Here is a 25,602-nt window from a genome sequence, read left to right as displayed (position 1 = left end):
TTAAAGATCAAAGTTTTATTCTGCCTTAAGTAACAGAGGTGCTGCTTTTGCTAATGCTCGAAGCAGGACAAAGAATCATTTCAAACAGCCATAGCTTTATACAAGAAAAATGCAAAAGTCATCCACACAAGAAAACAGCATGTTGATGCCAAGGTGCCTAACCAAGGCCATACAACAAACCATACTCATTTACGCAGGCAGACAGCCAATTTCTTCCTAGACATATCAGCATTTATTCATATCAGCTTTTCTACATTCCATGGTCGGTCGCTTTAACCTTGGGGGGGATGGAAAATTACTAGAGGGACAAATGCACTGACAGGCAAAGCAACTTCCCTTGCAGAGAACTCTTATTCAAACTATCTCAAGCTGTGCAATTCTGTAATTATTTCACTATACATCAGTTTGAGGGCTGGATTTCATTATTATCTTTTTGCAATGCCAGTGCTATTGTTCTTTTGCATATATATAAAATGTACACATTTGCACCGACTCCTCCTGTGGTCTATTATTATTGGGTTACCCTTTTTACAATGGCTTCCTTATATTGGGGAGGGGGGACTTTCCCCCACCCACTGGTCTCCCATCCAAGGAACAGTCCACACCTGCCCAGCTTAAGGAAGCATTCTGAGAGAGCCTTAGTCTTGCCCCCTGTCCTCCCTTGTACCCAATTGTATTGTATTTTATTTTGTTGCTTCAAATTCCATGGCTTCCCTAACACTGCATCAGCTTAAACAGTCTGCAAATTGTGCTTCCCTGTGTGGCGGGCGCTAATGTTATCCAGCACTTGGTTACATCCAGTTGCACCCTCTCTGCAAGTGCAATACTGGATCTGCAGTTTGGGCAGCAGAACCGGTTCAGCCACGGGATCCATGAAGTTTCCCTGAGCATGTGTTTGCAGCTCTGGAGCACAGCCTTGACATTTATGAAGCAAGAATCCATAGAAGTGCCCTTGAGCATGTGCAAAATGCAACTGCAAACTATGCTCCCTGCACATCAAGAGACTAGAGGGAAGGACCAAGGTATGGGTGGTGCTGCGCAGTACTGAGTTTTCCTGTTATACTGGGGGTTGGGGTCTTGGAGTGGCCCTGGGGAGTCAGATGTGAGAGAGAGTGTGATGGGTCTCAAAGAGGGATCTATTGCTTGCTTCAACTGTTCTCTGGGTGTGTGTGTGGTGGGGGTGTGTGTGTGGAGGAGGAGGTGGCAGCAGCTTGTACTCATTCTCTGCTTCTCTTCAAGCCAAACCCTTTCTTCATTAAATAACCAATATAGATGTGGAAGAAATGTCTCAGTCCTTGACAATGCCTTGGGAAGAAAAGTAATCTGATCCATTTTTGGAAGGCTTTCTTTCTTTCTTTCTTCCTTTCTTTCTTTCTTTCTTTCTTTCTTTCTTTCTTTCTTTCTTTCTTTCTTTCGCTGTGATTCAAATAAACACTTAGAATAGACCTTGCTGAGGTTTATGCCCTGACCTGTGTGTTGGATTGTGCTGCTGTCTCCCTGTCCATGTATGCTGGGCACTCTCAAGTGTTACACAAGATTTCAGAGAAAGACTATTCTGAGATTCATTGATGGTAGCATTCCCTCTAATAGGTAATTCCAGTTGTTGAATACAACACCCAAAATCCACAGCTGTGATGGTCTTTGGCAGGGAATTATGGGAGTTGTAGTCAACAACATCTGGTATTCCCTGGTAGAGGGAACACTGATTGGTGGTGTAGTTTAGTAAGGTTTATATGCAATTTGTCACCAGTTTTGTTGCAGTGTTCAATAGGACATGATGCTGAGATTCATCTGTAGTGGTCAGTGTTCCCTCTAACAGGGATTCCCAGATGTTGTTCACTACAACTCCCAGCATTCCCAGCTGCAGTGGCCTTTTGCTGGGGATTCTGGGAGATGTAGTCAACAACATCTGGGAATTCCTCTTAGAGAGAACACTGGTGGTGGTAGTTTTCTACATCAAGTGTGACACCTACTTTAATCCAGTGTTGGTTGGTCAGTATTGCAATTACTTGCAAGGTCCCTATGCTTTTCAAAGATAGAAATTAGTGAAGTTTTCCTGCTGTGAAAATTTTAAATAATGGGCAATGCTTAACTAGTTCAATTTCTGTCTTCCAAGTGAAGATTTTCTTCACTTGGCTCAGAAAGGTGTTTAAAAATAATGTGTGTGTCATGGTGTATCTGTATATGTGGGATGATGATGCTTAACACAGTGGGGGTGAGGGGGTGCCCACCACTGCTTTTAAGCGATGATGGTTAACTTATGAGGGGGGTGTCACTCGAAAGGCCTTTAGGTCCAGGCTGCAAAATCACCTAGATGCATCCCTGGGTGATGAAGGCATGAGTTACGGTTGCTAGGGCCTGCTGGTTGAGGCAAGGCCACAACTGGCACACCAGACGAATCTGTACAAAGGCTTTGCTGGCCATGGTTACCAACTGCTGTTCTAGCAGGAGCCGTGAGTTCAGGATGATCCCCAAATCATGAGCCTGCTCTTTCAAGGGGAAAGCGACTCCATCAAGGGAAACACTCAAAACCAGAACCTGGCCAGATTGAGAACTGAACAAGAGCAACTATATCTTGGAGGGATTAAGCCTGAGCTTGTTTTGGCCCATCCAAAGCCTTACAGCCTCCAGACACTGGGCCAACACATTCATGGCCTCCCTGGATTGGCCCGGGTTGGCAATGTACAATTGAGTACCATCAGCATACGGATGATACCTCACCCAAACCGATGGATGACTTCACCCAACAGCTTCATATAGATGTTAAAAAGCATGGGAGAGAGCCTTGAGCCCTGCAGCACCCCGCAAGAGAGAGGCCATGGGCTAGAACACTCACCTCCAATGCAAACAGTTTGCATTGGAGGTGAGTGTTTTAGCCCATGGCCTCTCTCTTGTGAAACCATACACTAAGGTAGGAATGGAACCTGCAAAAAACTGTGCCCCCGATTCCAAACCGCCGCAGATGTTCCAGAAAGATACCATGGTCGGTGGTATCAAAAGCTGCTGAGAGATCTAATAGAACCAAGAGAGGAACACTCCCCTCATCAAGGCTCCAATAGTGGTCCTCCAGCACAGTGACCAATGCCATTTCCATGTTTTGACGTGTCCTAAACACTTTCTTGAAAGGGTAAAAAAAAAAAAATCCACTTCATCTAGGATTCTCTGTAGTTGAGCAGCAACAACTTTCTCCAATACCTTCCCTAATAAGGGAAGTTTGGCGATAGGTCTAAAATTATCTAATATCTCTGGGTTGAGGGAAGAAGCCTTCAGGAGCGGGTGGACTACTGCTTCTTTCAAAGCTAGATGAACCTTTTCCTCCCGGAGTGATAAAGTCACTAACGCTAGGATCCAGGATTTCACGCCCCCCGCCCGGCCGAACAAATCAACCAGGAGGGGCAAGGCTCAAGCAAACAAGAAGCCACACTCATACCACATAGAAACCTATCCACATCATCAGCCTCCACAATCTCAAATGTATTCCAAATGACATCAAAAGATATTACCTCCATCACCTCAATAGACATAGCACAATCAGAGTCCAACTCAGAACGGAAAAGAGCAACTTCACTGGCAAAGAATTAGGCAAAAATGTCACAGCGGCCCATCAGAAGTTCTTCCTTCTCCTGTTTGCCCCAAAGAGTATGGCTGATCCAAAATAATGCCACCGGATGGGATTCTCCCGATGAAATGAGAGCGGAGAACTTAGAAGACATCAACTCTCTCATGGTGGAGATATGCTAGGTCTGCACTGTTTGCCAGTTCAGTTCTAACTGAACTGAACAGTTGCTGAGTCACTTGGCAATAATCTTTCAAGTCTTATCTTCTTAAATATTTAGTATCCTCACACTAAGAACCTACCTTCACTGTCTGAAGGTCCCAGCACAGCTTAAAGATGCTGAATGCTGATTTTCAGCCTAGAAAAAAATCTTGGGCAACTAAATTTCTATCCAGAACTTCAAGTTTCCATCCAGTATCTTATCAGTTGGAACGCAACAAATTAGTGCTGGTAGCAGTGGCCCACTGTGGAAATCAATGGAGACATCTTCAAATATACACAGATCCTACCTGGTTAAATCTGCTGGGCCACTGAATGTCATCCTCATGAATTGTGAGCACCTGTCTTGTGGGACAATCTGGTTCTATCTTTCCCACTCGGACTCTACGGAAGGACTGGTTTGGGAATGTGACCCAGTTGATGATATCCAATCCAGCAACTAATTCCCCATTTTCATCAAAGGAAACCTTTTCTCCAGCACTGTTGTTAAATGATCCACTTCTCAGAAAGCGGTGGAGCTGTATTGGAGGTGCACAAAAGGAAGAATTTGTTAGGATGTACATAAACATCTAATAACGAATGTTATTAGTGGTCATTATTAGAAATTTAATGCAGCTTTAAAGTAATAGTTCTACAAAGAATGCTATAGCTTATGAATATGAGAACATAAGAACAGCCCTGCTGGATCAGGCCCAAGGCCCATCCAGTCCAACAACCTGTTTCACACAGTCGCCCACCAGATGCCACTGGAAGCATACAGCAGGAGTTGAGGGTATGCTCTCTCTCCTGCTGTTACTTCCCTGCAACTGGTACTCAGAGGCATTCTGCCTTCTGTCATCATCACTATCACCACTACTGGCCATTAAAGGTCATGGTACTTACAACAAAAAACAAGCAGAATGAAATACCCAGCTAAGGCTGACATGAAAACATTAAAAATTTATTGTCTACTAAAGTGTGTCTACTAAAGGGCTGGTAACTGGTGTACTTCACATTTCCTAGTACAATTTGCATTCACTGCTACAGTTTGGTCACAATACAGAAAACCCACTCAACCTTTCAATTCAGAAAAACACGCATGTCTTTTCAATAGATCTGGTGCCTGTAAAGGAAGATTCTACCATGACATCATTGCTTTTTTCTTATCTAGTTCATCCCCTTGGTGTTCTGCCTACAATCCCCTTTCCCCCCCTAAAGTAGGCAGGAAGAAGGGTTTTCAACCGAACCAGGGCACCAGCTGGGCAGATGAAGTCATGACTTCCTAGGTTCCTAGGTTGCTGCCCCTATCCATCTGACCATTCACTCTTCCTCAGAGGCGTATCTAGGGAAAATAGTGCCTAGGGCAAGCACTGAAATTATGGGCCCTCCCCTCCCGTCCAATCTGACACCCATCTTTCACGTAATTTTACCATAGTTCAGGGGTTCCCAACCTGTGGCACTCCAGACATTGCTGAACTACAACTCCCATCATCCCAGCCACAAAAACTGTAGCTGGGGATTATGGGAGTTGTAGTTCAGCAGCATCTGGAGTGACACAGGTTGGGAACCCCTGCTCTAGTTGAAGGGCTTCCCAAATCAAGGGCAAAGAAATAGATAAGCTTCTAAGTATACAATGGGTTAAAGAGACAAAGCTGTTCCTCCTAAAATCTATGTAAATCTAACAACACCAACAAGTTACATAAAAGCTTAAGTATCATATAATTATCTAACTTTTTAAAAAAGTCTCAATGCTGACTTTATATAGTATGAACTGAAGGCTTTCTCATGCTCCTTAATAAATGCACCTGTCACAACTTCTCTTTTAAAGCACACCATTTACAACAAATTATGAATTTTGAAGTTAAGCCAGTGCCAAGTTGCTAAACTGCATGTTTGCTAGCACTGACATTTCTACAATACAATCTGGAATCCACTCAACACATTAGGCAGGCAAGGAAAAGCGGGGGAAACACCAACCAAGCAGTCAGCTGATTATCTTGCACTCATGCCATGTGTCTGAGATTTAAGGAAGAGGAAATCAGGTTCTCTGATTCAGGGTTTGCAATATGGGAATGTGGCTTTCCAAGAAAAAGCTCTGGATTAGAGATCTTTAGCTAGAGGAATGAATGAAGGGTTTATTCTATTTGGGACAACAGCAGATATAGCAGGAAAGAGTTGTGAGCTGATCTTTCTGTGCGGTGTGTTGGCAGCACAGAAATAGGAAACCTTGCCTTATCATCCCAGTGCGGTGGCTCAGGGTGGGGAGCCTACCTGCTGCCGCCACTCCCTTCCTTGGACGGCTGCCCCAAGAGCTGCTTGGGATCGGGGCCCCCAGCTTCTTCCCTTCTTCCCCTCAGCTCCCAAGGAAATCATTGTGCAGTCAAAACTTCGGGCAAGGAAGCCACGCTTTGCTGCACAAGGAGGGAGGGGAGAACAAACAAACACAAGGCTAAGGAACCAGTGCCTCTCTGACTAAGGAAGGCGCTGGGGGAAGCAACGTGGGGGAACAAACACACACACAGGGCTAAGAAAGCAGCACCTCTACCCCTTCCCCCATTCATAGCTGGCAGAATGCCACTCCATTTTTTATTTAAAAGAGAAAGCTAGCCATGGCCCATGGGGCGGCAGCATACCTCCCTGCCGCCCATTCCCCTGTTCTTGGCTGGATTTAGTGCGTGCACACCATGGGCGCTACTTCCAGCCAGTTCTGGCCCGAATGACCCCTGGGGTACATGGGGTACTAGGAGGGGTACTAGGAGGCCCGCTGAGCGAGCAGCACTTGCTGATTATTTTCAAGCAGTGTTTGCTGCTTGAAAGCATCTTTCTCTCTTTCTCTCCCTCCAGAGATAAAGAGAAAGGGATAATACATGCTTTCAGGCAGACTGAAATGAGAGACCGAAGAGCTCACTCGGGGTCTAAGGAGCTTGATGCCACGCCCCCTTTGCACGTTGGATCACAAAGGGGGTGTGGCCAAGCAAAAAGGGGGCGTGGTCTTGAGCTCCTTAGAGCCCAAGCGAGCTCTTCAGTCTCTCAGTTCAGTCAGGCTTGCTGCCTGAAAGCATCTATTCTCCCTTTCTCTTTATCTCTGGAGGGAGAGAAAGGGGAATAGACGCTTTCAAGCAGCAAACACTGCTTGAAAATAATCGGCAAGTGCTGCTCACTCAAAGGGGCTCTTTGAAGGGGGGTGAGCTCCGTGCAATCGGCAGCCAATGGGAGAGCGCCCACCAACCCCAGACTCAGAGATCTATATCATGAGTCACAGCTCTGTGAGGGGGGGAAGTCAGAGCCGCAGCGGTGAGCAGCAGCAGGCCCGCCCAGCATGCCCGCTGGGTTTGAAGGGGCAGGATTTTTTTATTTTTTTTTAAAAAATGTTTTTTTTAATTGTGGTGGTTGGGGGCATGGGGTGGGACATGGCAGGCACTTTCTGCCCCCCTGAAAATGGCGCCTGGGCCACGTGCCCTGCCGGCCCCACCCTGGTTACACATCTGCTCTTCCTTGTCAGAGTTAGGGTAGATCTAGAATGCTCAAGGACGGACCAGTATCCCCAGACTCATGAGGGAAAGGGGGCCCGCCAGCTGAGAGACAGCCCGCACTTTGCTCTCCCTCCCCCGCCTCTTTGAAGAAGAAGACTGGGAGGTGAGGAGGAGGGCCCATCTTCACTTTTTGTCCCAGGGCCCACTCCAACCTTTCCACTCACCTAGTCAGAGGCCCTTCTCTGAGTGCTCTCACTGTTGGAGCTGAAGCTGGTAGCTACACTTGAATATTGTCACACCTCAGCTTCTCTGTTGGTGGTGGCTTTGCCTCACCCCACATTCCAGATAAGGCCCAAGGTGTGGGTGACTGGTTGGATACTTGGTGGAGGGTAGGTGGGGTTCCTAGAGGCAGTTAGCACCAAAAGCAGGTCCCTTTTCAATTCAATTCAAATTCATTTTAAACCTTTGGACCAGGTTGATTAAAAATTGAAATAACATTTTGGAACAGGATTCAAATTGGAAATGAATAAAAAAAATTCATTTGGTGCACATCTCTAATGTCTGTTTACCTAACTTCCAGCTAGGAAGTTAATATTTCTCAGTACAAAGTAGTGGAAATATTTACCAGAAAGGTTTCTTGGGCTGCTCATATTTTGTTCAGCTTCCATGCCTAACTAAAATTTTGTTAAGGGTGACCAAAGAGAAAATAAAAAGATAAAGATAAAATTATGTATAATGATATAAAATGAAAAAAGCATTTTCCTATTATAACTTTCCATAAATAAATTTTATGCCTCCTTTCTACTCTTTGATTTGAACTATGCTATTACTTACAATGTTGCTAAATCTGACCAGAGTTAGTAGTTAACATTAATGAGTTTAACACTGTTGGTAAATAGTTCAACATACTGTAAGTTGTATTGCTGTTTTCTTAGTTGATCTCGATCGATCTCTCTCTCTCTCTCTCTCTCTCTCTCTCTCTCACACACACACACACATTTCTGGAGATACAGTATGTGAAAATGTTTTTATATTCCTGGGCTTCTGAGTTTGGATACATCAATTGATTTATTGACAATAAGTCAATGTGAGCCCTTTGGGGACAGGGAGCCATCTTATTTGTTTGTTATTTCTCTTTGTAAACCACCCTGAGCCATTTTTGGAAGGGCGGTATAGAAATAATAATAATAATAATAATAATAATAATAATAATAATAATAATAATTATTATTATTATTATTCAGCCATCCCAGGTCCTTGGGAAGGACTCGATGTCTGGATAAAACAAACCAGTCAGTAACACCTGTCTGACTGTTTAAACAAGAAATAATAATGACGTCCCTAATAAATTCACTAAAGCAGGAGTATCAGTTAACTAGCTGTATAAATATAAATATAAATATAAATATAAATATAAATATAAATATAAATATAAATAATATTTTTATGCTACCCTACTTCATAAGACCCCAGGTCAGTTAACAAGAGAAAACAATAAAATGTAAAAGAATAAAAAGATGATCTCTATATATATTTCTCCTGGGTGTGCCAGGGAAAATGCGTCCCGGCAACCCAGCTGATTGGCTGGGTTGCGGAGGTGCCTGATTGGCTGGCACACGCAGGAGGAGGAGAATTGGCTAGCTGTGAGCCAGGGCCGCTGGCCGAGGTGGTGAGGCGGCGGGTGGCTGGGCGGCGGGCGGCTGGGCAGTGGGCCCCGATACCAGGGCAAAAGGTGGCGGGGGAGAGGTGACTGGCCTGTGGCCGGCTGCAAAGACTGGCAAGCGGTGGCAGCAGGCATGGCAGGCCGCGGAGGAGACACTGGGCGTGGCGGGCCTGGTGGCGGGACAGGCCGTGGAGGCGGCTCTCGGCCAGGTGGCGCCAGGTCCAGCTGCCGAGGCCAGGAGGAGCCCATGGGAGACTGGGGTGGGAGGAAACTGGGCGGTGGGACTTTCTTGTTTGCCACTGGGGAGGAGGAGCGACGGAGGCCCAGAAAGTATAAATTTTTAAAATGCAGGGGGAGGGGAGAGGCAAGAGGGAGGGGGAGGGCAAGAGGGAGTAGGGCAGGGGAAGGGGGAGAGGAGGGGGAGAGGAGGGCAAGAGAGAGTGGGGCAGGGGGAGGGGGAGGGCAAGAGGGAGTGGGTCAGGGGGAGGGGGAGAGGAGGGGGTCAGGGGGAGGGGGAGAGCAAGAGGGAGTGGAGCAGGGGGGAGGTCAAGAGGGAGTGGGGCAGGGGGATGGCAGGAGAGAGGAGCAGGGGGAGGGGAGGGAGGGCAGGAGAGACTGGTGCAGGAGGGTGTGTGGGAGGAGAGGGTGAGAGGGGGTGGGAGGGGGAGGGAGGGCAAGAGAGAGTGGGGTGGAAGGGAGGGGGAGGGAGGGCAAGAGAGAGTGGGGTGGGAGGGATGGGAAGAGAGGCAAGAGTGTGGGGCAGAAGGGAGAGAGGGAGAGTGGGGCAGGAGGGAGAAGGGAACAGCCAGCCCCAAAGAGTGCACAGATGCTCTGTGCGGGTTGGCTAGTAATACAATAAAACACAATAAAAAGAAATATAGGGGGGAAAGTAGCTAATTTTTTTTTTAAAAAAATTGCCAGGTCAGCTCATTGTTCAAAAGACTGAATAAAAAGGGCAGTTTTCACTTTCCTCTTCAAAGCTGGGAGAGGAGTCATGCAGGTCACATCTGATAGTGAGTTCCACAGACTGGGGGCAATCACTGAGAAGGCCCTAACCTGCAAACTTTTGACATAAGAACATAAGAACAGCCCTGCTGGATCAGGCCCAAGGGCCATCTAGTCCAACATTCTGTTTCTCACAGTGGCCCACCAGATGCTGCTGGAAGCCACAGGCAGGAATTGAGGGTGTGCCCTCTCTCCTGCCACTACTCCCCTACAACTGGTACTTAGAGGCATCCTGCCTTTGGGGCTGGAGGTGGCCCATAGCCCTCAGACTGGTAGCCGTTGATAGACCTCTCCTTCATGAAATCATCCAAACCCCTTTTAAAGCCATCCAAGTGTTTGGCTGTCACCACATCCTGTGGCAGAGAGTTCCATAAGTGGATCACGCGTTGTGTTTGTTCGTCCTAGACCTTCTGGCAATCAATTTCATGGAGTGACCCCTGGTTCTAGTGTTGTGTGAGAGGGGAAAGAATTTCTCTCTCTCCACTTTCTCCACATCATGCATGATTTTATAGACCTCTATCATGTCTCCTCGCAGTTGTCTTTTTCTAAACTAAACAGCCCCAGGTGTTGTAGTCTTGCCTCATAAGAAAGGTGCTCTAGGCTCCTGATCATCTTGGTTGCCCTCTTCTGATCCTTTTCCAGTTCTACAATGTCCTTTTTAAAATGTGGTGACCAGAATTGTATGCAGTATTCCAAGTGTGGTCGCACCATAAGGGCATTGTATAAGGGCATTATAATATTAGCCATTCTATTTTCAATCCCCTTCCTAATGATGCCTAGCATGGAATTGGCCTTTTTTCACAGCTGCCACACATTGAATCGGCACTTTCAATGAGCTGTCCACCACGACCCCAAGATCCCTCTCCTGGTCTGTCACCGACAGCTCAGATCAAATCAACATATACTTGAAGTTGGGTTTTTTTGTCCCAATGTGTATCACTTTACACTTGCCAACATTGAACCGCATTTGCCATTTTGTCGCCCACTCCCCCAGTCTGGAGAGATCCTTTTTGAGCTCCTCACAATCCATTTTGGATTTCACTACCCGGAAGAGTTTGGTATCATCTGCAAATTTGGCCACATCGCTGCTTACCCCTGCTTCCAGATCATTTATGAATACATTAAAAAGCACCATTCCCAGTACAGATCCCTGGGGGACCCCACTTCTTACTTCCCTCCATTGTGAAAACTCTCCATTTATTCCTACCCTCTGTTTCCTGTCTTTCAACCAGTTAGCAGTCCACACATGTACATGTTTCCTTATCCCATGACTGCTAAGTTTCCTCAGGAGTCTTTGATTGGGAACTTTGTCAAAAGCTTTTTGGAAGTCCAAAGGGTCTGGACAAAAGGGTCTTTGACAAAAGGGTCTCAGCAGCTGTTGGCATGTGGAACACAGACCTCCCGGCAGATCTGGCCAGGTGAGCAGATTCAGCTGGGAGCAAGAAGTCCCATGGAGGCAACCACAGTCCTAGAACAGTAAATCAATGCTGTCTAAGCTTTTCCAAGAGAATTACAGATCAAGGATTACCTGCCATGGCAGACGATACAGAATCTTCAGTCTACCTGCATCCATCCTTCCTCTCTGTTTAGATTTAGATGAATGCATGGCATGCAGAGCATGTGCCACAGCATGGACAGCATTGTAGACACTATAGCTGTGACTGGTCATGCTCATCTCAAAGACTGATCCAGGAAGAGTCTCCAACTTCTCCTCCCCAGTGCAGGTTTCCTCAGCCTTCTCATCCGCAATGGAGTTGGGGAAATGGCAATTAAATGCATCTTCCCAAAAGACCCTGAGAAAGCCATCATCTTTCTCCGAGGTGGGGTTTCTCATCTGAAGAAATTGCTGGAATCCTAAAACCTCTTGTGAGTGCAATGCAAAGGAAAGAGCCCCATGGAGGGAGTCAATATCCACAGTTCTTTGAAAGCGAAGTGAAGTGAAATCCATCTGAGCAATCATTATCCAGACTTTGCCTCTTGTCTTAATTGGCATATTCGCCAAGTCTGCAAAGTTGTGCATTAGTATGAAAACCAACATGGTCTGTAATTCACCATATATGACCAATGCATTGCCAGTGCTTTCTGAAAGTGTTTTCATTTTTGTTATTATCTCCTCCACTGTTTCATAGATATCATTGGAAAAAGTCAATGTTGGGGATTTTTCTATAAAGTCAAAGCAGACTCCTCTCTCAGGAAACATGAGCAATGTATCCTGTACAAATCTCTCTCCATTGTCATCAGGCAAATAAAAAACCCCAATCCATGTCCACCCAAAATGCAGGAGTAATTTGAGGATTCCTTCATACTGAAGAGCCCCTTTCGGAAACATCCAGTAAAGGAAATCAGCTTGCATGTCATTTTTCATTACTTGAGTGCAGCCATATATGAGCTTTAAAAAAAATAAATGGAAAGGAAAGGAAAAGAGATTCTTCACATAAAAGCTAGATTTGAGTTTGTACAAATGCACTTTAAAAATTGTAATCTTGACTGCAGATCTTCCGTGGTAAAGGGACAGAAGTAAGGCATGTGGCTAGCTACAGTCAAGCTTGGTTCTCTATCCCAGGAGAAGAGGGCAGAAGTTCTTGATTGTCTCCCCTCCTTCCAAAAGCTCTATGTATTGCCAGAAATATGTCCTCGAGGGCTGTATGACTCTTAGGAGGAAAGAAGCAGAAATCACTTGTCCCTTCCCTAAGTTCTTTATAAGTTGCAATAGTTGTCATAACAGTTAAAGATCCATCTTCTGCAGTACCACGTTTCGCTTAAGAAACAAGGAGATATTTCTGATGTATAGAATCTGGACATGTAAGCTTCTGCTGCTTCCCTGAAACTGGTATTCAGTAGAGCAAGGCTCCTGAACTTGAACATAGCCAGCATGACTAGTAGCCATTTACAGATTGTATCATATCCCCCTTGAGTTATTTTTCTAAATTAAAAAGCCCCCTATATATTAGCTTTTCCACATAAGAAACCTTCTCCTGCCTCCTTTTTTTCCCTACACCTTTTGTAGCTCTACAATATCCTTCATCACCTGTGCGAACCAGAAACAGTATTCCATCTGTAGCAGATACGCAGATTTGTATAGGGGCATGTCTATATTCACAGTTTTCGTTTGAATCTGTTTCATAATGATCCCTGTCACTGAATTCAGCTTTTACAGACCTTCCAAGCACTGGGTTGATGATTTCCTTGAACCATTCATCTCAATCATAAGATTACTCTCATGATTAAAATTTCTACCAGTACTTCAGGCAACATCAGTCTGCACCGAATGGAGTGTTCCCAATGGGGAATTAGAAATTTACCTAACAAACATCCCTTTACACTTACACTGGTTCACATTTGTCGTGTTCTCTTTTTGACCAGGTTTGCCTCGTTTATTAAAACCAGCATAATATAGGACTGTACAAAGTATTTATGACTTATATGGCATAGAAATAAATGAACATCTTCAGTTGAAACATCAACACTTTTTGAGCACAAGTAAAGATGGAAAAGGAAAAAGTTGAAGTAAAGAGAAGAAGAGGACGAACAGCAGCAAGGTGGATGGACTTGATCATGACAGAAATGACTGCACCACTGAGAGACCTTCATGGCCAAGTTGAGGACAAATCATCATGGAGAGAATCTACCTATGTGGTCGCAAAGAGTAAACACTTACTTGATGGCACTTAATCAATCAATCAATCAATCAATCAATCAATCAATAATGTAAAGCAACAAAACTTTCATCTTAAGCCATTCAGTCTGCACTGAATGGAGTGTTCCCAATGGGGAATTAGAAATTTACCTAACAAACATCACTTTACACTTACACTGGTTCACATTTGTCATGTTCTCTTTTTGACAAGGTTTGCCTCGTTTATTATAACCAGCATGTTATGGATTTAATAAGTATTTAATAAGTAAAGTATTTATGACTTTTACATGGTAGAGAAACTGATGAACACCTTCAGTTGAAACATCAACACTTTTTTGAGCAGAGGTAAAAATGGAAAAGGAAAAGTTGAAGGAAAGAGAAGAAGATGACGAACAGCAGCAAGGTGGATGGACTTGATCATGACAGCAGTGACTGCACCACTGAGAGACCTTCATGGCCAAGTTGAGGACAAATCATCATGGAGAGAATCTACCTATGTGGTCGCAAAGAGTCAACACTTACTTGATGGCACTTAATCAATCAATCAATCAATCAATAATGTAAAGCAACAAAACTTTCGTCTTAAGCCAGAGGTATTTGGATTATTGAATAAGGGTAGAATGTGGAAGCAACAGCTCCTTTAAAAATAGTGGCATTTTTGGGCCAATATAATTTTTAATGCATTGTCCTGTTAGAAGGAGAATCCATACCAGAATCAAGAAGCTGCTACCCAATAACAAAGGGAGAGAGAAATGGATTCCAGGATGAAGGGTGTTAGGTAAATGCAATAAATGAATATATACATATATTTTAAAAGGACATATGTAAATCTTCTTCTAAACCCCCATGCTCCAGGCACTCATCTTACCTGTGGAATCTTGTAGATGCAGAGATTCGTTGCTATGGGGAGAGACACGTCAGAGTTGGGTCCCCCAATTACTGCTAATGGATTGTTCAGGATGTCACATTTGTAGTTTGGGATGAATCTGTTCTTTGTGGAGAGAAGTTCCAGTGAAGCATGAATGGTCCATCTTTGATGAAAATGGCTATTATAGATGTCGAAGCCAAGGGTGATGTTGGATAAGATCTCAGGATTGTCATTGATCTCCTTGACAGCAAATACCAAGGCCAAGATGTGCTGATAATTCTGAGTCAATGCTCTGTAAGGAGAAGAGGACATTTGCTTCACAAGATGATACTTGCTATAGTTCAGTTCTGTATTTAGGTACTAAATAAAAGAGCCCTAAGGACAAACCACCCAGAGACACGGGTTGGGGCGGAATAAAAGTGTAATAATAAATAAATAATAAATAAATAAAATTCAGCCTGTTTTCCAGTGACTCTTAATGATTCTGAATTGTATTAATTTTCAATTGTTTTTCCTAGTTTATCTAGCTTCTTTTTATTATTGTGAACTGTCTAGGGTTTCTGAGTTCGGCAATATAGAAATCTAATGAAATAAAACAACAACATTTATTTCACATTAAAATCTATTTGGCCTGCTTTTGGGGAAGCATTAGCACACACCACTGGAGGAGGGGATTTACAGATTTCAATGCCACACTGGAATTGCTGTGAAGGATTCTACTTTGTTTGCTCTCTCTTTCTCTCTCTCCCCACACTCACACATACAGGATTCAGAATGTGTAACTTCTGCTAATTGGGAACGGAGCACATTCCTAAATCTCAGCCTGAGACATGAAATTCTAATCATAGTAGGGCTTTAGAGTAGTCTTGTTGGTTGTATTAGATGCCTCCTCAATTTTTCCATACTACATAACCCACAATCATTGCATATTTTGCTTCAGGGAAGTGCAGCACTGAACTTGCACCCCACCCCCAACCCATCATGGTGACCGCATAACTGACTGAGAACATGAGTTGCTAGCTGATCAAAAGGAACCTTTCAGAAGCAACAGGAGTAAAGATACAGGGTAACTGACCTAAAGCCAATCAAAAATCGTCTGGTTGGTTGTCAAGTACATTCTGCAAACCAGACTTCCACGGCTGTCAAATCTGTCCGTCCCCCCCACCTGCTTCCTGTCAACTCTTTTGGGTGCCACACTTCTTGGGTCCATACAATATGGATCCATCCATCTTCTTTCCATCCATGCCAAAAACAGATGACAGTCAATCCCTCTCTAAATGAGGTCCCATACCTGGGAGTAAGTCTGGCTGGTTGTGTCTCAAAGTGCCTCTATATTGTGGAGGAGAGTCTCTGTCAACTCTACGCCGGGGGGGAAATGTTAACCCTTACCACAATCGTTCCACGGCTGCAAAAGGTGCAGGCCTATTTGCTTTTGTTGAGGTCCACCAGCTTGCTTCCCAAGGTAAAGAACATCTTCCATCAATGTGAGGAATGTGCTTGCATCACAGCACCACCATATTTTCAAGCCATATTTATTTGGCTTCTTGGCATGTATTGTCAGAAGGGACAGCATCCTCCTCAGAAACCCAACAACTTATCAACTGTCATGTTTGATTTCGCACTGCAGAGGATGCTGCACAAGTTAAGTTCAAATGCCTCTAAGGAGTGCCAGCTTGGCAGTGACTCTTCTCTCTTCTTGTGTGGCTCTTTTATTGAGCCTTAATTAACTTGTTATGGCCTGAAACAATTCCAGATGCATTGTTCCATGGAAGGAAGTAGGACCATCCTGAACATGCTGCCTGCATTTCCTACAGAACTCCATGAATTGCATGAAGCACAAAAGCCAGGATTATCAGGCCAAAATACACTTTCAGTACTGTTAGGTCAAGGGGTTTCCACATTTGTGGGTTCCCTCGCACAATGACTCCCATTCCATTGCTTGAATTGCATTAAATTGCCTGAATGCACATTCAGTGTCTTGAGTGATTCCCCTGACAATGAAGCGGGGCACAAGCAAGCATAAGGGTTTCCTCTAATGTGTCTAATGTGCTTGCATAGGGTTCCTACAGGCGAATGCTGTAGGTGGTGTGGCTGCCACACAGGATGCCAGATGGGCTGCCACTGCTCCCCACGGTGTCCAGGTTCCAGAGCTATTGGTGATTAAGACATTTAAAGATATCTCCCAATACCCCTACCCCCTTGCTGTCCTCATCGGCTGCCACTGGCTGGTGCTGTTGTTCAAGAGCACTCTTACACTATTTGCAAAAGTACACAATCACACACGCAGAATGCTACACCCATAATTTCCAGTGGTCATAGAACTATACAAGCATGATTGTTCAATTTGGCATATTAGTCAGGAGTGCTCTTGCACAACAGTGCCAGCAATGTTTGAGAATAGCCAATGGTATGCTCAGTGTCATGTCAGCCAACATTATTATTAGTAATTAATATGGAAGGGGTTGCACTCTCCCCAAAGGAACAGGTAGGTTGCTTGGGAGTGCTTCTGGACTCAAGCCTCACTCTGGTTTCTTGGGTTGAGGCTATGGCCAAAAGTGCTTTCTATGAATTTTGGTTGATACAACAGCTGCATCCATTCCTTGACAATAATTATCTCAGAACTGTGGTGCACCCTCTGGTAACCTCTAGGCTAGCCTACTACAATGAGTTCTACATGGACCTGCTTTTGTATGTTTTTCAGAAACTTCAGTTGGTCAAAAAAATGCAGTGGCTAGATTGGTCTCTGGGGTTTCTTGGAGAGACCTTATTTTGTCAGGTTTAAAGCAATTGCATTGGCTACCAACATTACCCCAGTCGATGAGTGACTGCAAGGTCTGTGTGTGTCTGTGTGTGTAGAAGTCCTTCTCCCCTCTCCCCTGCTCCCCAAGCATGGGCATGGGCCAGAGTGACTTTGGACCCATCTGTTTGGGCCAGCGTCTTCTTCCATCTATGAGGTGTGCCTACGCAGTTGAGAGATTGCCACAAGCCCATGACATCGAGCCCTTAAGATGCATCTTTTTAACCTTGCTTTTAGTAATCTGTGACTGTTTAAAATGTTTGTTTTAGTGGTTAATTTATTCTGCTTTTATTTTATTTACTTTTGTGAACTGCCTAGATTGAAGTCAAGCAGTATATTAAATATATATATATATATATATATATTTGGGCCATTGATGTGCCACTTTTCAACAAAGTTCTCAAATCAGTTGACATATCAACCCCTGCTAACTTGGCAAAGAAGGGCCTTTTAACATGGAGATTCTCTTTATTTAGCAAGTGGAGAGTAAGTGGCCGGTCCACCCCCAACACAGTACCTCCATTGACTGTTGCTGGTGTCATTCTTATGTTTCTTTTTAGACTATGAGCCCTTTGGGGACAGGGAGCCATCATATTTATTTATTATTAATCTGTGTAAACCACCCTGAGCCATTTTTGGAAGGGCAGTATAGAAATTGAATTATTATTCATCATCATCATCATCATCATCATAGTTTTTTTAAAAAAAAAACCAGTGAGGCACTACCTTGGCATGGTTGTGGGGCTTGCATGCTCTAAAGAAGGTGAGAGCTATGCCAGATGTCCAAACATACTGGACAGGTCTCACCAGAGGAGCCAGACAAAGAGTGCCTCTCCCATCAACAATATGGTGAGATGTAACTTTAATAAATCTATACCGGATCAGTCATCGCCTGGGTCAATAAGGGCCGCAGCAGGTGATGGAGTCCCTGGACATCTGGTGGCAAGTGGGCAACAGGACTCAGGATCTTCAGTTGAGCAACCAGGGCTGGAGACTGCAGGGTTACTGGAAGAAACATTGCTTAACTGGAAAAAATATACAAGGAATGCCAACAGGGAAATAATGATCTGCTATTACAAGTCTAGTCCAACTAGAAGAGGTTATTTTAAAAGAATGTACCAAATTTGGAAAGAGAAGCATCCAGATACAGAAATAACAGAACAAAGGCTAGCAGACCAGAGAAGATTCATAATAAGAAATAAAGCATTCACAGGAGTTGAGCTGGAAGAACTGCAAAGAGCAACACAGGTTCAAGATATGGAAGAAGAATTACCACCAACTGAAGAAGTTGCTCAGGTGCAGGTGGAGGAGGTGTTGGGAAAAGAGGACGCCACTGTTGCTGAACTGTTTCAAAATCAAAACCAGGCAACCTCCCCTTTGCCTTCACCTCAAAAACCTGAATGCCATTTAACAGAAAAGCAACAAGAACTAAAGCAAAAAATAACTGAGCACATGAACCAAACCATCAACAGGGTTCGACTTCCCTCTCTAAAAACAGTTGCCAAAAAACAACTTGCTCAGGCATTAAAAGATGTCAATGCTGCACTTGCAGAAATAACAACCAATGATCTGCAAGAAACAAACCAACTAATGTACAGTGCAGCAACAATAACACAAGAGCTCAGATATAAGATCAGTGGACCTGTAAAAAAAGAGAGTACATCACCTAAATGGAAGATTAGATAAGAAAATAAAATTGCGAGGCTTAGATCAAATGCTAGTAAATTGAAAGATATGAAAGACAAGAAGCTGAAGAATGAAAACACCAAACAGTATCTGATCCAAAAATACCACCTAGATTCAAGGAAAATTAGAGAAGTCCTCCATAAAGCAGCAAATAACAGCAGTGTCAAAGAAGATTAGCAGATACAAAGCCAGAATTACACAACACTGGCAGACTCTCCAATTCCAGTCAAATCAGAGGTGTTTTTATGAAAGTATAGAAGGAGAAACTGCAAGAAATATAGAAACACCAAATAAAGAAGAAACAGTGCAATTCTGGGGGAAATTATGGGACGATCCAATAGATTATAATTGAAAAGCAGGCTGGATGAAAGAGGTAGAAAAATGTAACCAACAAATGCAAGCTCTAATAATAACACCAGAATTAATAAGTGAAAGAGCAAAGAAAATTAAAAATTGGACCATGGCAGGTGACGATGAACTGCATGGCTTTTGGCTTAAACACCTAACAAGCCTCCATAAACAACTATCAAAACAGTTCAATCACATTTTGCAAGGAGGTGATATTGAACAATGGCTAACAACTGGGAAAAATCATCTCATCATGAAAGACCCAGCAAAAGGGGCAGTTCCAAGTAATTATAGACCGATAACCTGCCTGCCAACCATGTTCAAATTGTTAACTGGAATAATAGCAGATGAAGTGATGCAACACTTATTAACTAAGAAACAGCTTCCAGTTGAACAGAAAGGAAATTGCCCGAACACCAGAGGCACAAAAGACCAGCTGCTGATTGATAAAATGATTTTAGAAAACTGCAAGAGAAGCAAAACAAATCTAAGTGTTGCATGGATTGACTACAAGAAAGCCTTCAACTCATTGCCTCACACATGGATACTAAAATGTTTAGAAACAACTGGTGTCAGCAAAAACATTCAGATATTTAATTAAAAAAGCAAGGAGCATGTGGAGTATACAGTTAACAATCAATGGCGAGACACTTGGACAGGTTAGCATTAGAAGAGGCATTTTCCAAGGGGACTCACTATCCCCTCTGTTGTTTGTAATCGCCATGACCCCACTTTCACAAATACTCAACAAAACAGGCCTCGGATACCAAACATCTAAAACATCAAGTCAAATCAACCATCTGCTGTACATGGACGATCTGAAGTTGTATGGCAAGTCCCAGTCAGAAATTGAATCACTGCTAAACACTGTCCGTATATTCAGTAGCGATATAGCAATGGAGTTTGGACTAGACAAGTGTGCTGCATTAATAATGAACAGAGGAAAAATAACAAAAACAGAAGGAATAGAACTGCCCAATGGAAGCAAGATCAAGAACCTGGAAGAGAAAGAACATTACAAATACTTGGGCATTCTCCATGCTGATAACATTGCACACACTGACGTTAAAAGAATAATTGGAAGTGAATGCATCAGGAGAGTTAGAAAAATCCTCAAGTCCAAACTCAATGGCGGGAACACCATACAAGCCATAAACACCTGGGCTGTACCTGTTATCAGATACACTGCAGGCATAATAGACTGGACCCAGGCAGAGCTAGAGACACTGGATCGTAAGACCAGGAAAATCATGACCATCAATCATGCTCTGCACCCCCGCAGTGATGTTGATAGGCTATACCTCCCTCGTAGCTCAGGTGGAAGAGGAATGCTGCAAGTCCATCAAACAGTAGAGGAGGAAAAAAGAGGCCTTGAAGAATATATCAAGGACAGTGAAGAAGATGCACTTAAGATGGTCAAGAACGAGAAACTATTCAACACGAATGAAAGAAAGCAGGCCTACGAGAAAGAAAAAGTCAAGAAACGAGCAGAAAGATGGAAAAAGAAGCCACTGCATGGTCAATATTTGCACAATATAACTGGAAAATCAAACATCGCCAAGACCTGGCAATGGCTTAAGAACGGCAACTTGAAGAAAGAAACAGAGGGTTTAATACTGGCTGCGCAAGAACAAGCACTAACAAATGCAATAAGAGCAAAAGTAAAAAAATCCACAACATACAGCAAGTGCTGCCTTTGTGAAGAAGCAGATGAAACAGTGGACTACCTAATCAGCTGTTCTAAAAAGATCTCACAGACTGACTACAAACAACGGCATGACAAGGTAGCAGGGATGATACACTGGAACATCTGCAAAAAATACAAGCTACCTGTAGCCAAAAATTGGTGGGACCATAAAATTGAAAAAGTTGAAGAAAATGAAGATGCAAAAATAGTATGGGACTTCTGACTACAAACAGACAAACATCTGTCACACAATACACCAGATATAACTGTAGCTGAGAAGAAAGAAAAACAAGTCAAAATAATCGACAAAGCAATACCAGGGGATAGCAGCATAGAAGAAAAAGACATAGAAAAAAATCACAAAATATAAAGATCTACAAATTGAAATTGAAAGGCTGTGGCAGAAAAAGACCAAAATAATCCCAGTAGTAATTGGCGCCATAGGGGCAATTCCAAAAGATCTTGAAGAGCACCTCAACACCATAGGGGTCAAAGAAATCACCACCAGCCAATTACAAAAAGCAGCTTTACTGGAAACAGCCAATAATCTGTGACGATATCTATAACAACAACAAGAACAATTTCGATGGTAAAATTCAGCCATCCCAGGTCCTTGGGAAGGACTCGATGTCTGGATAAAACAAACCAGTCAATAACACCTGCCTGACTGTGTAAACAAGACATAATAATAAATATAAAGCACCAGCACTTTCAGAGGGGGCCTCTTTGCCCAGTTAGCAGGACAAATAATCTCAGTTGCCCAAATAACCAGGACATTCTTTGAAATTGAAACTGGAGGAGATGTGGAGCATGGAATATTAATTTAGTATTGTGATTATTATTCAACATCATCATCATTATTATCAGAAGAAGAAGGGGAGGCTTTCTTTGGAAAAAGGGGAGGATGCAATACCACTCATTCCAGTGCCAAACTTACAATACACAGAAGGAAAAGCCAACTTGTAGGACTGGCCATCCTGATATTATTATCTGGTGTATTATATACATTTAAAAATAAAAGAGCTACTCCTTACAGAACATCATCATAATGTTCAGAAGAGGGGCGCTTTTCAAAAGTTACTTGAGAGGAAAACACGTAGATCTGAGAAATGATGCCATCGATGAGGAGGTCTCCTGACTGATACAACTTGTGAAGAATAGGAAGAGGGTCAGAGATAGTGCAAGAAGCAGCTGGAGCATTCCTTGCCACAGGAGGCAGACACAGGACAACAAGTACCATGAACAACACAATCCTGATGAATCTCCCTTCTAGGCAGCAGTTCATTTTGCCCCACATTCTCATGTTCCTCAGTGGCTCATCCTGATGAACACTCATTGGGTTGACGTGAAGCTAAGGCTGCACAGCATTAAAATAAATGTTGATAACTTGATATAAACTTGTGCATCTTAATAACCACCCCTTAATTCTACAAGATATATTCATAGCGTACTTGGGTCTTGTTTCTTTAGTGTGCACTGGAATTCCTGTGAGATTTGCAGGAGAAGAACGAGTAGTCATCATAGTTAATTTGAAAATTGCAGGGAAGGTAATTGTCTCCTCAGAATTGAATACTCTTTTGAGTATACTCTGAAGGAAACATGTTTTGTATATTTCAGTGGAAGTCTTCTTGCTCCCCCCCCCCACAATGAGACAGCAAGAGACACCTACTTTTACAATGTCCTACACTAAAAGAAGACAAGAAATATTTTCTTCTTTGGCCCTATTTGTATGTCACAGGAAACTGGTATGAAAGGAGCCTGAGGTTGACTTTCTTGTGCATTCAAAATCATGAAACCCCGGTCCTGTCAAAAAAGCAACCTGAGGTTTCTCTTCCCAAGCTCAAAATTGTAACCTCTGGCTGTGGTTAGTTTCTCTGCTCTTACCTGAGGTTTGCAGTTACTAGCATTATATCTGAATACTGGACTGCAGGCCATGTTGGTTGTAACCAGAGTTGAGGGAGGAAGCCCCACGCTCTCTCTCGCTCTCGCTCTCTCTGATTGCATCTAATTCTATCCCTGGCATCAAGTTACTAGTATCTAATTTGTTTTTTGATGTGGCTGTGCACTTTAATTTATATACATTTAAAAATAAAAGAGCTACTCTTTAGAGAACATCATCATAAAGTTCAGAAGAGGGGCCCTTTTCAAAAGTTACTTGAGAGGAAAACACATAGATCTGAGAAATGATGCGTCGATCTGAGATTGGGGCAAACGGCTGGTCAAGTGTCCAAACTGGACTCAAAACAGACGGAGACAGTTTGGTCCAGCACCCCTTTGAACCCCCCCCCCCCAGTTTGGTTTGGTCCAGGGGAGTTTGTGGACATTTAAAAATATTTTCTTACCTTTTTGGAGGAGTTGTTGGAGGTGCCTGGGAGGGGGAGTCCATGGAAGTTACCCCTCTCTCCCCTTCAGCTGGCTTTTCGGCCCATTTGGGCCTTCCCCAACTGGCATGACAGCCATTTTGGAGGCTGCCATACCTGCAGTTGGCCTTTGCGTGACAAGGCCACACAGAGACCTATTGTGCAAAAAGGTCCACAATCCCCCAAACAGTGGCGGGGTGGGTTGGTCCAGGGTTGGACCAAACAGGGCATGGTTGGGTTCAATCCCTAACCTTCAAACCAAACTGGTTTGATTTCGAATGCGTCAAACGTCGAAACTGTTTGCTCATCCCTAATTAGGGCTGTCCTTCATACCAGAAGCAAACCTGCATAGCCAGTTCCCCCTCCTTCCTGCATTCTCCCTTAGTGCAGTTCAGTTCTTGTTCTTTTCATCTGAACATGGACAGGTAAGCGGGGGGCGGGGGCGGGGAGGGAACTGTGGTGGCCAATTTCTGGGTTTCTCCTATGACTCTCTGAAGTTCTATCATGTCCCCTTCAATCTTCTGAAGTTGGGTTACTTTTCTTCCAGGTTCACAGTGCTTTGAAACATTGTTGCTTTGAAACCAGTTGCCTTTGAAACATTGTTTTAAGCGTGGTCCAATCCCAATCCCAACTCCAACCTCAACGTTCCGAAGAGCCCAAAGGACATTGAATCAATATTTGCAGAGTCAGATTAGATTAGGTTGGACCCAATCTGAATTCAGAGGAAAGCAGGAAACCGAAATTAAATGTGGCAAGAGTTGGAACAGCATTATGTCCAAATTCATGCAACCATGATTTCGAGCCAAAAGTGACCTGTGGTTTGCCTTGCCAAACACAAATTTGAATCATCAGTTTGCAGTAAGGTTCACTGCCGAGAGCCCTGTGATTTGCCTCTGTGGCCATTTAGAAGGGCCAAAACAATCCTGAATGAATATTTATGGAGTTGGATTAGATTGGGTTGGAGCCTATCCTTACTTTTGTATTCACACACAGCCCTAATAGATATGTACTGGCACTATAGCAACATTAGAAAATGGACTTTGTTAGAAGTCTCCTCCACTGCAGAAGCTCTTTCTCCAGATGCCGAATAATTTTTCCTTTCTTCTTAAAAACTTCTGGTTTTGATCAGTATTCTTTGTAGGGTACTATAATGTTTTAAGTCTTATTTGATAGGAGTTATTATCCATGCTTCTGCATATTAACATTAATAGGGGCAGATAATGTTTCTTCAAATCTACAGAATACAATCCTCACTATGTACCACAGAATTTTTGAAAAATAAAATGCTGACAACATATTGCTTAAGGAATGTTATAATTATGTATAAGTCACAGTTGACAACACTTGACTGCAGGGGTGTCAAACACACAGCCCTTCCTTTGGTCCTCAAGCCTCCAACCCCCTTGCTGTGAGCAAGCTGCTCCTTCCTTTCTCCTTCCTTTCCCCCCTCCCACCCCAAGGTGTGCCAATTGCATGTCTGGTGGTGGGAGGTGAACTGAATCTTCCCCCACTGCACCATGGGTGAGCCACGCCTTCTTTCCCCTGCTGTGTGGAGATACTACTACCTTCCCCCTCCTGTGGTTTGGTGCACCTATGGCATGCCTGGGGAGAAGGTAAACTGAAACGTTCCCCATCGTGGGTGAGTTGCTCCTTCCCTCCCTACCATGCTGAGACTGTCCTTTATCTATGGAAAGGAGGGAGGAAGAGAAGGGGTAGGAGGAGGAAAGGAGGTAACAAGAGATTCCTTCCCTACAGGAGTGAATGGAAGGTAAGGGGGAAGAGTGTTTCTCCTTTTCTTGGCCATGACGTTGTTTTGGAGTTATTGAGATGATTATTGAGTCATTTATGGAGAAGCCATTGAAAGTCTGTTGAGAACAATAACAGTTAAAATATGATATATTCGGAATCTACAAAACACCGGAAACGGCCTGTTCCAAGTACAAAATGTTTTGTACCCAAAACATTTCGCACATCCCTAGCTAGCACTGGAGGCCAAGATGTAGAATATTTCCACAGCTACCATGTATTTCCCCCTTGAACTCAGGTAGGTTGGAACCAAAGCACAACCAGTCACTGCAGAAGACCAACATGCTGAAGATGATAAATTTGGCTTCGTTAAAACTGTCAGATGACTTCCTGATGATGGAGTGCTTTATAATGACACAATTATCTTAATGCCATCTTCCACCTATGCATGGTATGCCCTGTTCTTGCAGACAAGGCTCTAGTGACTTCTATTTTACTGTAACCTGCATATTGCATTTGGTGTTTAACAACCAAAAATGCATGAATTTGCTCATGCCCATTCTCAATCAAAATTATAT

The 25,602-nt window shown here is 43.6% G+C and overlaps 1 protein-coding gene across 1 annotated transcript in view; it reads right to left on the bottom strand.

The window, feature by feature from the left end:
- LOC128330817 (vomeronasal type-2 receptor 26-like) overlaps positions 1-22,080 on the bottom strand; it is a 33,793-nt gene extending 11,713 nt beyond the window's left edge. The window contains exons 1-4 of the mRNA XM_053264184.1: positions 21,953-22,080; positions 14,401-14,578; positions 11,424-12,284; positions 4,066-4,293 (exon numbers count right to left, since the gene is read on the bottom strand). Of these exons, the coding sequence (XP_053120159.1) occupies positions 4,066-4,293; positions 11,424-12,260 (1,065 nt within the window). The 5' untranslated portion in view covers positions 12,261-12,284; positions 14,401-14,578; positions 21,953-22,080. The remainder of the gene's footprint in view (positions 1-4,065; positions 4,294-11,423; positions 12,285-14,400; positions 14,579-21,952) is intronic.
- Between the last annotated feature and the right edge of the window lie 3,522 nt (positions 22,081-25,602).

Source organism: Hemicordylus capensis, chromosome 6 (genome assembly GCF_027244095.1).
Source record: "Hemicordylus capensis ecotype Gifberg chromosome 6, rHemCap1.1.pri, whole genome shotgun sequence".
Lineage (NCBI taxonomy): Eukaryota > Metazoa > Chordata > Lepidosauria > Squamata > Cordylidae > Hemicordylus > Hemicordylus capensis.
Note: the sequence above shows the minus strand (reverse complement) of the source record. Positions and strands in the feature narration are given on the sequence as shown.